The 14,996-nt window shown below is 44.3% G+C and overlaps 3 protein-coding genes across 3 annotated transcripts; 2 read left to right on the forward strand and 1 right to left on the reverse strand.

The window, feature by feature from the left end:
* Window positions 1–1,608: 1,608 nt before the first annotated feature.
* N7446_007329 (fascin domain-containing protein) lies at window positions 1,609–2,188 on the forward strand (the record flags this gene model as incomplete). The annotated part of the gene is made up of 2 exons (XM_058516074.1): window positions 1,609–1,898; window positions 1,990–2,188. 2 exons carry the CDS (start codon window positions 1,609–1,611, stop codon window positions 2,186–2,188), a joined length of 489 nt encoding a protein of 162 aa, XP_058373252.1.
* Window positions 2,189–4,032: 1,844 nt separating this feature from the next.
* Window positions 4,033–6,438, reverse strand: N7446_007330 (uncharacterized protein; the record flags this gene model as incomplete). Its single annotated transcript, XM_058516075.1, has 3 exons — window positions 4,033–4,074; window positions 4,231–4,305; window positions 6,343–6,438. The coding sequence occupies 3 exons, from the start codon at window positions 6,436–6,438 to the stop codon at window positions 4,033–4,035; spliced, it is 213 nt and encodes a 70-aa protein (XP_058373253.1).
* Window positions 6,439–13,709: 7,271 nt separating this feature from the next.
* Window positions 13,710–14,611, forward strand: N7446_007331 (uncharacterized protein; the record flags this gene model as incomplete). The annotated part of the gene is made up of 2 exons (XM_058516076.1): window positions 13,710–14,137; window positions 14,203–14,611. The coding sequence occupies 2 exons, from the start codon at window positions 13,710–13,712 to the stop codon at window positions 14,609–14,611; spliced, it is 837 nt and encodes a 278-aa protein (XP_058373254.1).
* Window positions 14,612–14,996: the final 385 nt, after the last annotated feature.

Consider the following 14,996-nt stretch of genomic DNA (forward strand, 5'->3'; position numbering starts at 1 on the left):
TGATGTATTGTATGCTATATATCAAGTAAAGTTCGATAAAGTTTAAGTGACGTTATTGTGGCCGCAAACTATTCCAAGTGTAGGGATGCAGATAATTCGACTCCAAGTATTGCTATCAACTGACGTTGAAGTAGCAATTCTCGTGTCGTATCACTAGAGCTACCTAAAGTGATATCAGTGTGACTTTGAAAACGACGAGAAACCGTAGATGGCCGAACCACGGACGAAATTAGCGTAAGGTTACGGGCTCGGATGATCGACGTGCGTCATGTGGCATACCCGAATTTGGCGGCGGTCATTCGCTTCGGACGCTAAATATTAAGTTGACCTGAAGGCGAAAAAGGTTTTGCATTCTGTCCTTTTTGTATTATTAAGTTCGTATTTAGGGTTTCCCACCCCAATTGAATCTGTAAGCCTAAGGACATTGGGTTGGCTGCTGTTTAAGGTTTCATTAGGATGCTTGAAGATATTGCTATTATAATAGGTATGTCTATAGTGCACGGTTACAAGCTGTGCAGGAGCACCTAAAGCTGTAATCTCCGGTTATGAAATAAACAGACTTAACCCGAGGAGTGGTACTGCCTAAATGCCTGAAACTGCGCACTACATGAGTGGAGACTTCGAATAACGGCCGCCGTCCACACCTCAATGTAAACGACAGTATGGGTGCACACCGGAGTGATACAACATCGACAATGGACGTGGCCACCGGTAAAATGCCGAGCTGACATCGACGAAAAGCTTATTCGAAGCACATTCAAGTATTTTCTTCACGTCAAGCTTGTTGTGGTCTTGGTCACTACCCGGGCGGACCTTCTCGTACTCAGTTCTCCAAGTTAAACGCAAGTATGGTTTTATCGTGAAGAGGCCCCTATTTTGTTGTTGTCCGGCTTATAAATCCATATTTATCTCCTATGTGAGAAGGGCTAATTCTGTATCTGTCTCTCAAGTTATCCTATGTCATCAATCTTACAAGGTTTGCTTTGCTTTGGATGAGAGCCTATCTGATTTTTGCGGTCTTGAATTTCACAAAAAAAATAATATAGTGGCACCGCCTGCCGTCTAGACCAACCTAGACTCAATGTTGCTATCCGTTGGAAGTAGTTATGTGAAAACTGAAAAGCTTAAACCATCGAAGATGGTCTAGCCTAATATAGGCTTATTGAATCCATGCTGGAAGCTACCAATCAATAAAGCACATATGACCTAGAATTGGGCTATGGAACCCATATTCCACCCAATAACCAAACTCTACTAGAACTGCCATACAAATTTGTTTAAGACTTGGGCGACTATGACTGGTTGACTAGTTCACGTCATCATTATTCTGATGACTACCTGGGGGATGCATTTTTTAATAGCGGGTGTCTATGGAGCGTCTCATTATTAGCTGTTTCCGTTTGCGGTTGGTTTTGTGGAGAGTTGAAAACGCATTATTACAGTTACATGAAGCCATTTCATCGTCATGCGATCAGGACTTGCATAGATAAAACTGGCTAGATTCCCCAGCAGAGAACACAATTTCAACATCCTACCTCTTCTTGTTCGTTCAACCTATGACTTCAGTCCAATATCTGCCATTTAAGTTTAGGAATTACAATTTCAACAATGTCTCCAGACCAGCTACAAATCAGCATTGAATCTCAAAAATTCCCTAGATCATATCTCCGAATTGACGGAGATGGCGCCAGCTCATGGGGCGATCAAGGTGGAGGAACAGTCAATGCCCAGAACTATGTCGGCTCAAGCGAAAGATTTATAATTGTGAATGATCCTGACGATAACAACACATTCTCAATTTACTCTTCCCAGTTCAAAAACGTTTATCTACGCCTAGATGGCCGAGGTGTCACTCCTGGACAGGGATACCCAAGTGGTGCAGGCAAGGTGAATTGCCAGTGAGGATTCCCTCTCCTCGTATTGTTAATAAATTAGTTTATAGCCTGCTAGGTCACCTGTTTGAGTGGTATCACTAACCTTAAATTTTAGGAATGGTAGTGAGAGCTGGGAGAAATTCCGCTTTGAATCACAGCCTGACGGATCAAAGGCTATTGCTTCCGTGGCGTTTCCTGGCGTCTACCTTCGTTTGGATAATTCCACTGGTGGCGGTGGAAGTTCTGGGTCTGGGACAGTTAATTGTCAGGGCTATGTTGGTCCCTATGAGAAGTTCTTCATAATTTTGATCTAGGGGGAAAGTGCGCCAAGATCCGGTAATATAGTCTTCGCTGAGCAAGCCGTCACTTACATAGGCCTTGGTATAGGTTTTCGCCTAGTTGTTTAGGTTTTTCCTATATTGTTATGCGAATGCAAGGGTCTCTGTTATTTGTTTGCTAGTTCATGGACATTACCGACACAAGCTTGGGTAAGAGATTTCTAGATATAACGTCAAAATCACATAATTTATTTGTAATTGTGGGGAAAAGTTCACTTGTAGACCTTGTAACGGCTTCGAAATGACTCGTATACAGTAGTTCATCCCGTGCTAAAACAAACTAAGGGTGTAAATTCACCAGTGCTGAAGAAAGGGCCAAACGGGGCCCAATCAATGGGCACGGCTGTCTGGCTACTCTGGAATGTTAAAGTTTCATGGCTCGTAGTCCACTGCTCTCTTGGTCTGCCCATCTGCTAGGTACGGTCGGGGAAGTTCATGCTCAGACGCTAATCGTTCGCGGTGTGCTTCATCGGGCGTTCTCTTTCGAATAGCGACCACATGCGCAAGGAGCTCAACTGCTCGCTTTGTTTTTCCATCTTGTCACATACATTTCTCCTAGGAAGTGTTGAGATTTCAGTCGATCAAGATGTCCTTCACCAAGCGTTTTCCGCAATGCAGCGACCATATGCTCAAGCAGCTCCACTGGTCGTCTAGCGCACGTCGGTTCAAAGTACCAGGCAAGGAGACAATATGATTTGAGCTTCGTCCGTAAAATGTACCATCATTTCTTTTATAGTTTAGAATCGGGTTCCTGGCCAGAGCCTGGAGCGTTCTCCCGTCATGGTGTTTTTTGTTTGAGGGCTTGGCAAATATTGATGAGATTTGAAGTCAGGATTTAGTTAACAGTCTTTGCCTCTATTATGGCAATCACCGGGAAAAGATACGTGAGGGCTTCTTCGCTATTTGTACATCACCTTTCAAGAAGCCTAAATTTTTCAATATTTTGTTATCATTCTTTACCGTAGGAAGCTGAACAATATCGGCTATGGTTGGGCATCTGTTCGCGACGGCTGCTATCTCTTTAATAGCACCATTTACCCTGCCTGCATCATCGAACGATAGAATGCAATTAGAAGCAAAGGCTAAGATTACTTATCTTGGGCAAAGGTAAGAGACCAAACACTTATCAAACTTTACCATTGTCGCTCTTGCTCCTCACGTGCAAATCTCTTACATGGACGACGTTGTATACCTTTTCCAGTCCATCCTGTCCCCCCGCCCCCTTCTCCTCCCTTCTACCGCTGGTCATGGTACCGATATCGGACATAGACTATTTGAATGTGAGCTCATGTTGAATCATTTGATGGCGCGATCATATGCTTTGACGATGCTAAACCGTTTCTCACAGACAGCACCTATATGCAGTAATTGAAAGTGGTGCAATGCAGCAACCGTTACGGTCCCCCGCTCCTATATCCCCATTCGCCTTTAGTCCTAGCAAATCTCCGATCCATAACGCCATAGATGCACCATGCTCGGATTTTGGTCCCCCGTCTCTAGCTGATTACGCTCGCACCATGCTAGAATATACACAATCTCAGATATGGACTCTTGTCGGTCCGAACGACCATGGCAGTACTCCCGCCAGCGATGTGCTACTTCATCAAGGCCCAGGTTCTTCGAACACAGCTAAGGCTCAAGAAGACGGACAACAAGCCCTCCTGAAGGATGCATCTCATCCGTGATATGATAGAGGCCGAAGAAGCCGAATGCAGCAGGCTGTGATCGTCAATATTGGCAGAAACTTGCGGCAAATTAGAAGTCTCCACTAGAAAATTCATTTTGATATAACCTATCAGACGATGATGACCAAAATACAGCTACAGTATAGTCTCTGCATTTGCACGAAGATAAAGGAAAACCTATCAAATAGGGAAAAACCCATACCGAGACTAGTGCAACTCAAACTAGCCACCTTAATGCAACCTCAATGTCCATATTAAATAAAGTAAGTTGGAGGCTTGCATTATTTATTACCAAACAATAATAATGTTGATGGGTTTGCGGCACTCACATACCTTCTCGACTTCGATCAAGATTGTAATGAAACTTGCAGGTGCATGTTGATGCCATTCACTACATCTGTCAGCCACCTGTGTAAACATGGCCGTGCAAATTCATCTCTATGTCAAAGGTAATACTCACATCCTATACCCACCACATCGGTCAGCCCCACCTATATTAACATAGCCGTACAACTCCATCTCCACCTCAGTAGGAAATACTCACAACCTATATCCACCATATTGGTCAGCCACCTATATTCACATAGCTGTGGAAATCAATCTCCACCTCAAAGGGGAATACTCACAAGTCTGCGCCACAGATCGGTCAGCCACTTATATTAAAATAACCGTGTAACTCCATCTATATCAATAGGAAATACTCACACCCTATGCCCACCACACGTATTAGCCACCTATATTGACATAGCCATATAACTCCATCTCTATGTCAAATGTAATACTCACATCCTATACCCACCACATCGGTCAGCCGCCTATATTAACATAGCCGTGCAACTCCATCTCCACACTTAATAGGAAATACTCACGATCTATAACCACCACATCGGTCAGCCACCTATATTAACATAGCCGTGCAACTCATGTCTGTCAAAGGTAAATACTCACAAACTATGTATGCCCACCGCGCCTATCAGCCACCTATATTGACATAGCCGTGCAACTCCATCTCTATATCAATAGGAAATACTCACACCCTATGTCCACCAAACCTATTAGCTACCTGTATTGACATAGCCGTACAAATGCATCTCTATATCAAAGGGAAATACTCACAAACTATACCCACCATATCGGTCAGCCACCTATATTGACATAGCCGTGCAAATCCGTCTCTATGTTAAAGGGAAATACTCACATCCTATACCCACCACGTCGGTCAGCCACCTATATTGACATAGCTGTGCAACTCCATCTCCACCTCAATCGGAAATACTCACAATCTATAACCACCACATCGGTCAGCCACCTATATTAACATAGCCGTGCAGCTCCATCTCAACTTCAAAAGGAAATACTCACAACCTATATCCATAACATCGGTTAGCTACCTATATTAACACAGCCATGCAACTCCATCTCTATGTCAAAGGGAGATACTCACACCCTATATCCATCACACCTATTAGCCACCTATATTAACATAGCCGTGCAACTCCATCTCCACCTCAATCGGAAACACTCACAATCTATACCCACCACATCGGTCAGCCCCACCTATATTAACATAGCCGTGCAGCTCCATCTCCACTTCAAAAGGAAATACTCACAACCTATATCCACCACATCGGTCAGCTACCTGTTTTAACATAGTCGTGCAACTCTATGTCCACCTCAAAAGGAAATACTCACATCCTATACCCACCACATCGGTCAGCCACCTATATTGATATAGCCGTGTAACTCCATCTCCATATCAAAGGGAAATACTCACACCCTATATCCACCAAACCTATTAGCTACCTATATTGACATAGCCGTACAAATGCATCTCTATATCAAAGGGGAAATACTCACACCCTATATCCACCACACCTATTAGCCACCTATATTGATATAGCCATACAACTCCATCTCTATATCAAAGGGAAATACTCACACCCTATATCCACTATACCTGTTAGCCACCTATATTGACATAGCCGTGTAAATGCATCTTTATGTCAAAGGGAGATACTCACATCCTATACCCACCACGTCGGTCAGCCACCTATATTGACATAGCCGTGTAACTCCATCTCCACCTTAATCGGAAATACTCACAGTCTATAACCACCACATCGGTCAGCCACCTATATTAACATAGCCGTGCAACACTATCTCCACTCCAATCGGAAATACTCACAATCTATAACCACCACATCGGTCAGCCACCTATATTAACATAGCCGTGCAACTCCATCTCCACCTCAAAAGGAATACTCACAACCTATATCCATAACATCGGTTAGCTACCTGTATTAACATAGCCGTGCAAATGCATCTCTATGTCAAAGGGAGATACTCACACCCTATACCCACCATATCGGTTAGCTATCTGTATTCAGACAGATACCATCCGAATACCATAGAGAACAAGCACGGAATATGAAGAGCTGATCATACCTGACGCTTATCCAGCACAACTCCTCCAGCTGAGTCAGTTGGAGCAGTCATTGCCATACTGGCAATAATGGCACAGACGAAAATGAAAGGCTGCATTATATGATATCTGAGGTTGTTTGAGGGCTGTAGGCTTTGGCGTTAGATGTCCGTGGCCAATAAATTTGGACCTCCACACGGAGACATACAAGGGAAATGTAAGCTACTTGAAGTTGAGAATATCTGCGTGTAATCGACAGAATTGGAGGACGAGGACCAGAGTTACATAGAGATGTAGTATTATTAATGTCCAAAGCTTCCGTCTCGATACCAGCGAGTAGCATTCACATTGTTATGCGACATACCAGCTACGCCACAGAAAGTGGATACCAATCATATTTTGTACTACCTTTCCTTATATAGAGGGAATTTCCTTAAGTTATTATAAACCTAGAGTGATTGGAGATTCCTAGGTATTAAACAGGGGTGTTCCATAGATAGCACCCTAGCCCCTTGATTCCGTTTTTCTCTAGCGCTTGGCCGTAGCGGCATTGTGCCCGTGGCTGAATATCACGCTTCATCTTCTTCGTGGCTGCTTCACATGTTTCATATACCAAGACTGGCAATCACTGGATATATTGTTCTGGCAAGAGGGTGACCCTTATACAGCCGACCCTCTCAACACGCTTGACGACTTCCACAATCTCTGACTAGAGAAGGATAAATTATCCAAAGATATCGCTGCAGGATCTCCTAGGTCGCCCAAGCATTTCAGTTCTTCCTGTAAGCTCTTTGCGCAACGAGCGCATCATCTCTAAGTGCTAAGCGTGCAAATTGATCCTTCCCTTGCAATCCGGGTATATAGTTTGCTCAGGCAACTACGATAGCCTAGGACAGCGGGCCAACTTTGCACAAAAACCCACCGCCCCCTTGACCTAGAAGTGTCGAGATCCCGCTGGATTCCAGCGGGACCCGAAAAAAAAAAAAAGGGGGTAAATGTAAATGAAAATACTAATCGACATACAAAGGCAACCAAACGGAAAGAGAAAGCCATTAAGCAGAAGAGAAAATCCGGTGTATATGATGTCAAATGATCAACAAACAGTCTTGCTGATGTTGCACCTCGGAGCGGTTACATGGCAGGACGCTACAGGCCGCATCAGCAAGGGGTGATCCCCACATAGCGCATAATATACATTTCCCCCTTGAACGCGTTGAGTTCTTTTTTCTGCAGCCTCCACTCATAGATATCATGCGGGCTAGTGAAAGTAAATTACGGAAATGAAGTGAGAAAGGAATATTGATATTCCGGGGCTAGTCCAGTTATAGACTAATGAGACTTGGCATTAGGGTTGGAGAATGAATCGAGGAGTGTAGGTGGTCGCACCGGTTTCGGGACGTACTGTAGTGCAATTCTGCACTGGCTTGAAGGCTGGGGGAAGGAGGCCGAGTAGCTCAAGGTGCAGGTGACGCTGCCTCACAAGCCAGCTCGGCGAGGACCAACCGCCAGTATGTCTAATGTCGCTTCCACTCAATCCTCAGTATACCACTCCGAAGCCATCAATTTGCTACGGAGGTTGCTTGACCAAGCAGAAGCAAACACGCGGCCTGAACAATCCGGTACTCTATCTAATTCAGAAATATTGCTGGGAGAGGAGCAGAGAGCCTGAACATACATGCCTAGATCTAGATAAGTTAATTCAAAATCACATGCTTACCTAACAATTTCTGCTTTTTATGTTAAGCTTCTGAGTTACTCTTTCTCATCATAGATCGACTTTGTGCACACTACTCAAAATGGATTGGCCTTGCCACTTTAACGAATATCGCTACGAGAGACTGAGGGCAAGCAGAAGGAAAGTCGCCAAAGAGCGAGCTAAAGGGCTGTGAGATGCAAGTATCATTGGAAGGAGCATTACACGTAATTTATGGAGCCTTTATCACGTGATGATAGCTTTCAATACAATTCAAGCCTTGAAACCGAGCCAAGTTCGGAAATGGATTAGCGTGTTTGGGAGTAGGGTTCGAGAAAGACTCTATGAGAGCAACGTGGTGAAACTGATTTCGATCCATCCTGTAACCTATTTAAACTTTTCAAAGTTCACGTGAACCAATGCTAAGTAGGTTGTAGCTAAATTATTTTCTGAATAGGGATTGCTTTCTTCACGTTTTCGACCTAGTGCCGAATGTCTTCTACGAAACGTCGAGCAATGCCTATCTTTATTCCCTTGCCGATGAAAAATCCTAGGTCTTGATCCTTGTAGACCTGCTCAAGGTCAAGACCATCCTCGGGCATCAAGTCATAGACTTGTCGAAATACAGCCTTAAGAGTGTCATCAGTGACATTTAACACCTACCACTCACTATATTCTTTGACTACTTCGTCTCTAGATCTAGGGATCTCGAGCGGGCTTAAAGACTTTAAGTCAACAGCTTAGGCAGCCGAAATATCAGATCTAGAGACCGAAGACTACGAAGGCAGGACATTAATATTGATAGGAGGATACGGTACTCTATTTCCGATGATATATCCACCTTTGCGATAGCTCTTCTCTAGTCTCTACTACTCTTCTATAAATAATTCCTCGCGTACCGTTTCCGGCATATCATTGTGACTATCTGAGACACCACCTTTTTTGACGTAGGTGACTAGGCGTTTTAGATAATAAGTTTTTAGTTAATAGTGCTTTTTTTCCCACTAGATCCACCTAACAATAGGGCCCCCTAAGGCATATCGACGAAGCGTATCGCATTAGATTATAAACGCTACGCTAGACTAGCTTTTGTCCCGAGGCATCCTCCTCCGTATCTAGCTAGGCATCTCTTTTATCGAGCATCCTACTTGTGACAGAGGATTTTCCTCTTTTCTCCACTTTCCGACCGATGGCCATAGGAGAATAACGATTATCTACGTAGTTAAAATAGATCTTTAGTGTAAGTTCCTTACCCCTAGAGAACAGACCCGACCACATTAGGAGCTACTTCTCGATAGCAGTCCAAATGATTTCGGTGTCGTCAAATCGTTTAGTCAGATTACGCTATATTCGATTATTCACTAAAACGACAATAGCAGTGTTATTAGCTTTTACTATCCGATAGCGGGCAATTTTACGCCGAAGAACCTTCTCTAGCTTCTTCTCTAAGAACAGCTACTAGTAGGCACTAGGAGCTAAAACGAGGTCTTCCTCCGTGTCCTTAGACACCTCCCGGTTGTTAACGGTCACTCGCCACTCTATACGGTAGTGAATATAGGTCGGCGGGTGCTAGTTATAATCTCTTCTATCCTCCTATTCGGACAACTAGAGTAGCCTAAGAGTATCTAGCTATGACTAGTTCTTAAGCCCACTAGGCGAGGAGGGACTATAGTTAGACCGCGTTGCGTAGGGACTACCAATATATCTAGGGGTTAGAGCGTATAGCGAGTTATATTCCTATGGCTCGAACACTTCGGGTTAAGATATAGGACCAACGTGATATAGGCTCTACGACATCTCTACACACAATCACAGCCTTAAAAGACCTATGTCAGCTTCTCCGGGTACTAGCTTCTAATATAAACTAGTAACGAACGAAAATCGCAGTAGATAATAGGAATCATAGAAATAAGAAGCATATTTGCCTACCGGGGTTACCTCTCTATAGTGCCACCGTAGCCTTTTATTATGTGTTAAACGAGTGTAGGCGAAGGCTGCCTATGATAAGTAGACCGACAAGTGGGAGAGTGGTAGATAAATCTTGCTAGAATGTTAGGATTCACCTTTTGTTTGGTTTGTTTGCATAAAAGATTCGAATTGAATCTACAGGAATTTACGGTACTAAAACAATGACCTATTTAATATTACCGACCAATACAATACTGTCATGCAGGGATTACTGGGGAAGATCTAAAATTAGATTAGCGTGTTTCGAGTCAGGGTTTGGGAATGGATTCGAGAGAGTGTAGTGGTAAAGCTGATTTCGAATATTGCTGTACTCTACTATGCCAAGACCTTCGGCTTCCGCGACAATGACCAGTGCGTGTGCGGCGCGCAAGAAACAGTCACCCACGTGCTGGTGGACTGCCCAAATTTGAGGGAAATCCGAAGGGAGCTAAGACGTGAAGCTGGGGACGCGTTCAACGACGTGTCGAGTCTGCTGGGAGGCTCAACCGAAGGTAGGAGAGGTAAGCCAGACATCGTGTCGCGGGCTAGGACGGTCAAAGCCGTACTAGACTTCGCTGAGGCGTCACAAAGATTCAAAAGCCGCGCGCCATGAGGGTAGCCTAATAACTTAAACGGCACCTGGGCCACGATAGGCCTTGACGAGGCTCCAAGTTCGTTTTCAGGAAGTGGGACATTACACGTGTACATACAAGGATATATATAGTTGCTGTATCCTGTATATCGCCAAAAGCGAGAGGTCAGGGTAAATGATATCATCCATCCATGCTGTACTCTACAGTTAATAAGTCAGGAAGTCGTCATTTTCGACGCGCGAATTCGCTTGTTTAGCCTTCGATGTCTACTGTACTTTAATAAGAACTGTCAAGCTTGATGAATGAGCTTCACTCAAACTCCTGATGTGCTGTATAATGAGACAAAGAACCAAGCATTTAGTACTTGTGCCTCTTCAGTGACCACTCATATAACCTCAGTGGCAATTCGATCCAATGATCCACTATGGAAAGGTAAGCCCTGGCCGGCATTATCAACTTTCGCAACTTGCTATACTAACCCTGTATACATCTGAACGGTCCTCTACAGCAACCTTGTTCCCAGTAGCTAACTCAAGGCCACTGAAAACCCTCTCCGCGCATACCAGAGTAGCCTTCACCGTGGGCCTTCCATCTGGTTGAAGACGTCCTTTTGTAGGACGCGTGTGGTACATGTTCCACAGGATGAACTCTTTGATTATGGTAATATTGGGAACAGAAGATCCCTGCTCCGGCTTATAGTGAACTAGAACATTCCCGCTGTCAACAAGAAACCTAAGGAGTCAGTAAACAAGGAAATTGAGAAAGCATATCGTGGCTACTCACCCAACCCAAAGCCCAACGTACCTCCGGTGAATCGCTTTGACACTAGGAGCACGCGGATTTTGTCTCTTACTTGCTGAATCGAAAGTCCGAAGATGAATTCCCATATCTCAATTTGGAATTGGACGTAGGATGAATTTGAGTACTCAAGGCAAAGAGTAAAAGAATGAGCCGGTTTGTTATAATTGCGAAATTCCGGTGGAAACCTTGGTACTTCACTATCCATGGGATTTACCCAGTTTTTATAGCTCATCTTTGGAACTTAGAACTGGCTTACAATAGCCGGTGGTTTTGAGGCAAAAGATGACGTATACCTTTGTTCACCAGGTCCAACGCGCACATGTTCCTACGACATATGCAATCCGTCCTAGGAGCAATATGCACGATGTGCAGCCGGTTTACCACCCTGCTTCTACTGACCAAAATTCATATGTCGCAGTTCCTAGGACTTCGGTGATCCATCTTAAAGTTGCGGACCTCAAGAAAGCGTGGCAGCATCCTGTGCTAGCTCGACCATAGAAATGCTTATATGTTATCTTAAGTTGCTTACAACGTGAACCTGAAATAATTGGTATAGTTGCAGTGGGATCCCTAAGAAATAATATCAAAGTGTGTATTTTTAAAGGGATGGCAGGCTGCTCTTGACCGCCGGATCCCCTCCTAGGAACTGGAGGGAGATAACCTATAGTCCTAACCATGTTAAACCCATCTCAAGTTAACAATGTATTATGGTTCCTGCTAATACAAAAGGCCAGCCTAGTCCCCGTTTGCGAATGTTTTAAATATTGTTTATTTTCTACACCTTCCCCTCGTATCTCTGTAATATGGCGCTCCGGTCATCCCCCTTGGCTAAAAATCTTACGCAAGATCTTTAATACGCCTTATATAATTGCGCGTCCGCTATAAAGCCTGTCTCTCTGAGCGGGACCTCGAATTCAAATGCACTTGAGCCACCTTTCCAATATACGTGCGTTAAATCTTCCGAATCATAAGAGCTTTTGTCTAGAACGAAATCGAAGAAAAAGACAGTAAGCAAAGTCCCACCTCTTTTTTCAACATGTCAATCCTGTCAACTTATACACGCTAGATATATTACTAGATGCGATCTATGCCTACAAACGCCGCTCCTCTGCCCTTTCCAAATTCTTAAAAAACATCCTTATTGTAGACGGATAATGGATGGCTTTTATGTCTTAGTGCGGAATACAGGCAGAGCCACGGTAGTTTTCCTTCATTTGCCAGTCTTTCGCCTTGTCAAGGTCGCCTCTTAAGTTAGGACGGATTAGCCAGGATTAGTTGTCCCCATTTTTGTGGTGTGATTCTGTACGCGCGAGGATTGTAGGTCAAGTCATGTTCATCGGAATCCTTCATACGAACTACAAATTTGCACTTCTACTTCCTCCTAGGATCTTTATGGTATTTAAATTATTCTGCGACTGAATTCCCCTCTTAACAGACCGGAGCCATGAAGGGCAAGCAACATTCGATAGCATTTGCCTAAGTTATTGGAATTGACCGTGTGTGTAACTCCTCTCTAAAGCCGATTTATATAATTCTGAAACCTCTCTTGACCGAGCCGTGACGATTTGCACTATGGAATCTGTTTCTCTGCAACAGACAAGAGGAATGCCTTGTGTCAGGGTTATACACGAGGCATACAGGACAAATGGAGGTATGATCTGTGTGACCGACTTGGTTCATCTGGTTTCCCTCGGGAGCGAGGAAGCCTCTCTTTTCGCCTCCTCGTGCTTCGTCTTGTATCTACAGTCAACTATTGTTGTTCTTAATATTGGTTATTCATCTTCAAGCAGCTGTCCTCATCTACGGATACAGGGGACTATCAAACACCACGACAGTATTTCTTGGAGCTGGTCGTCTCCTAGGAAATACACTTTAGCTCCTGGGGTTATTCTAAATTCTAGGAATATGAAATTCACCCCTGGGATCTTCTGTGAGGAATGTGAGGGTCTCACGTATACGTAGAAGTGAATAGTGTTTCAAGATGAATCATAAATATTAAGAACAGCTAATTATACTCGAGTTTGGTGAATCTAGATATAAAATGTAGCGCGAGGAAGCGAAAGGAAGGTTGCTTCCTCGCTTTCAGGGGAATCTAGATGCACTCTGTGGGTCCCGCGCATATCGTATCGCCATCCGCCCTGTTTCATGCGTATCTCTCACACTGATCAACCAGAATCCCAGGAGCCTGCCGTCCGCAGTCTAGGCAGACTCCAACGTGCAAACACTTATAAGGTCGGAACCCCTCCAAATATAATGCCTTTCTTTCCACTCCCAACAAGAATCTTTTTCTTTTGTTGCCCTATTTTCCTCTGCCTCGTTGTGATCATTCGACTTTGTATGAACTTGCGTGTTCAGAATGACCGACCCGATCAATGTGTCCTACACCACTGTGTCGGTTGTAACAAACGCCCAACTGAGCATCATTGCTCTAGCAGACCAAATCAAAACAACTGGAGACACACCTGAGGTTTTGACCGACCTCTTGAATCAGTTGGCTTCTCTTGAAACTGTTGTACACCGTCTTTCACTCGCCTCTGGCTACTCCCCGGCCGCGGCCAGGGATGACATCGAAGCGCACGTTCATTCACTCCTACTGGGCTGCGAAAAGACATGCGACGAGTTTGGAAAGACTTTTCGCGCTTTTATTGACCGCTCGTTGGGTGGAACAACTCGCAAATTGGACCGCGATCGCTTCGGTATTTCTGGAGAATTAGAGGTGCAATTGCTGAGCAAACGGCTGGCCCGGTGGAAGAACGTTTTGTCGAGCATCATCGACCCTTTTCTGTATATGAAAATCATTATTGGGAGAATCTAATGGTAGTCAGCTGACAAATTGCAACCCGATGAAGACTTTCTCCTCTACATCCCTCGGAGAACGTCAGCCAGGAGAGACAAGCCGAGCTCCTAGCCAGGGAGAATGGTATTGTAAATGTGATCGGAGGGCTTGACGAGGATGAGACAGTGCTTCAGGACAAGCTGGTAGCCCTCAATCGCATCGTTCGTCAAACTGAAGAGCAAGCTACTGAGATCCACTACTCGCGAGAATTACTTGATAAGCGCCGCTCAGAGGTTCATTTGCTACGGACTGGTCAGCGAATCGAAATCAGAGATAGTGGTCGGTTTAGACTGGGCGTCACTGATTCTCGTCGTGGGAATCATCCCACCCAAAACATCCAAAATGTTCGTGTGTGCGAAAGCTCGCAGGCTGCCATTGGCGTGTTTGGCGATTTGGATGTGAACGCTTTCTTTCGGGTATAAAATTTCCGAATTATCATTATCATGTGATTATTTTATAGACTAGGGCTTTGGATATTTCGTTGAGCATGTACCTGACAAAACAAGATGTGCTTACGAAGTAACTTGTCAGTGACTAAAGGCCACTACAAAAGCATTATATTAGAGAGGCCGATGAAGCTCTGAACCATGTATCGCTCCTCTAATTTCCAGTGCCTCTGGTTCTTGACTAAGTATAACAAAAGACTCATCCTGTGTTGTGAAGGCTTCTAAGGTAACTCAAATCTAAAATTGGCGCATGTCCCTTCCACTTAGTATTCGAAATAATTGGCATACAGACCCAATTTTCTGGCAGCCGAGGGATGCTCTGCACGGAGTATTAGCACATACGTTGAGAATCGGAGAAAAT

The sequence above is a fragment of the Penicillium canescens genome (assembly GCF_028828765.1).
Source record: "Penicillium canescens strain IBT 15451 chromosome Unknown utg000004l_segment0_segment0, whole genome shotgun sequence".
Taxonomy (NCBI): Eukaryota; Fungi; Ascomycota; class Eurotiomycetes; order Eurotiales; family Aspergillaceae; genus Penicillium; species Penicillium canescens.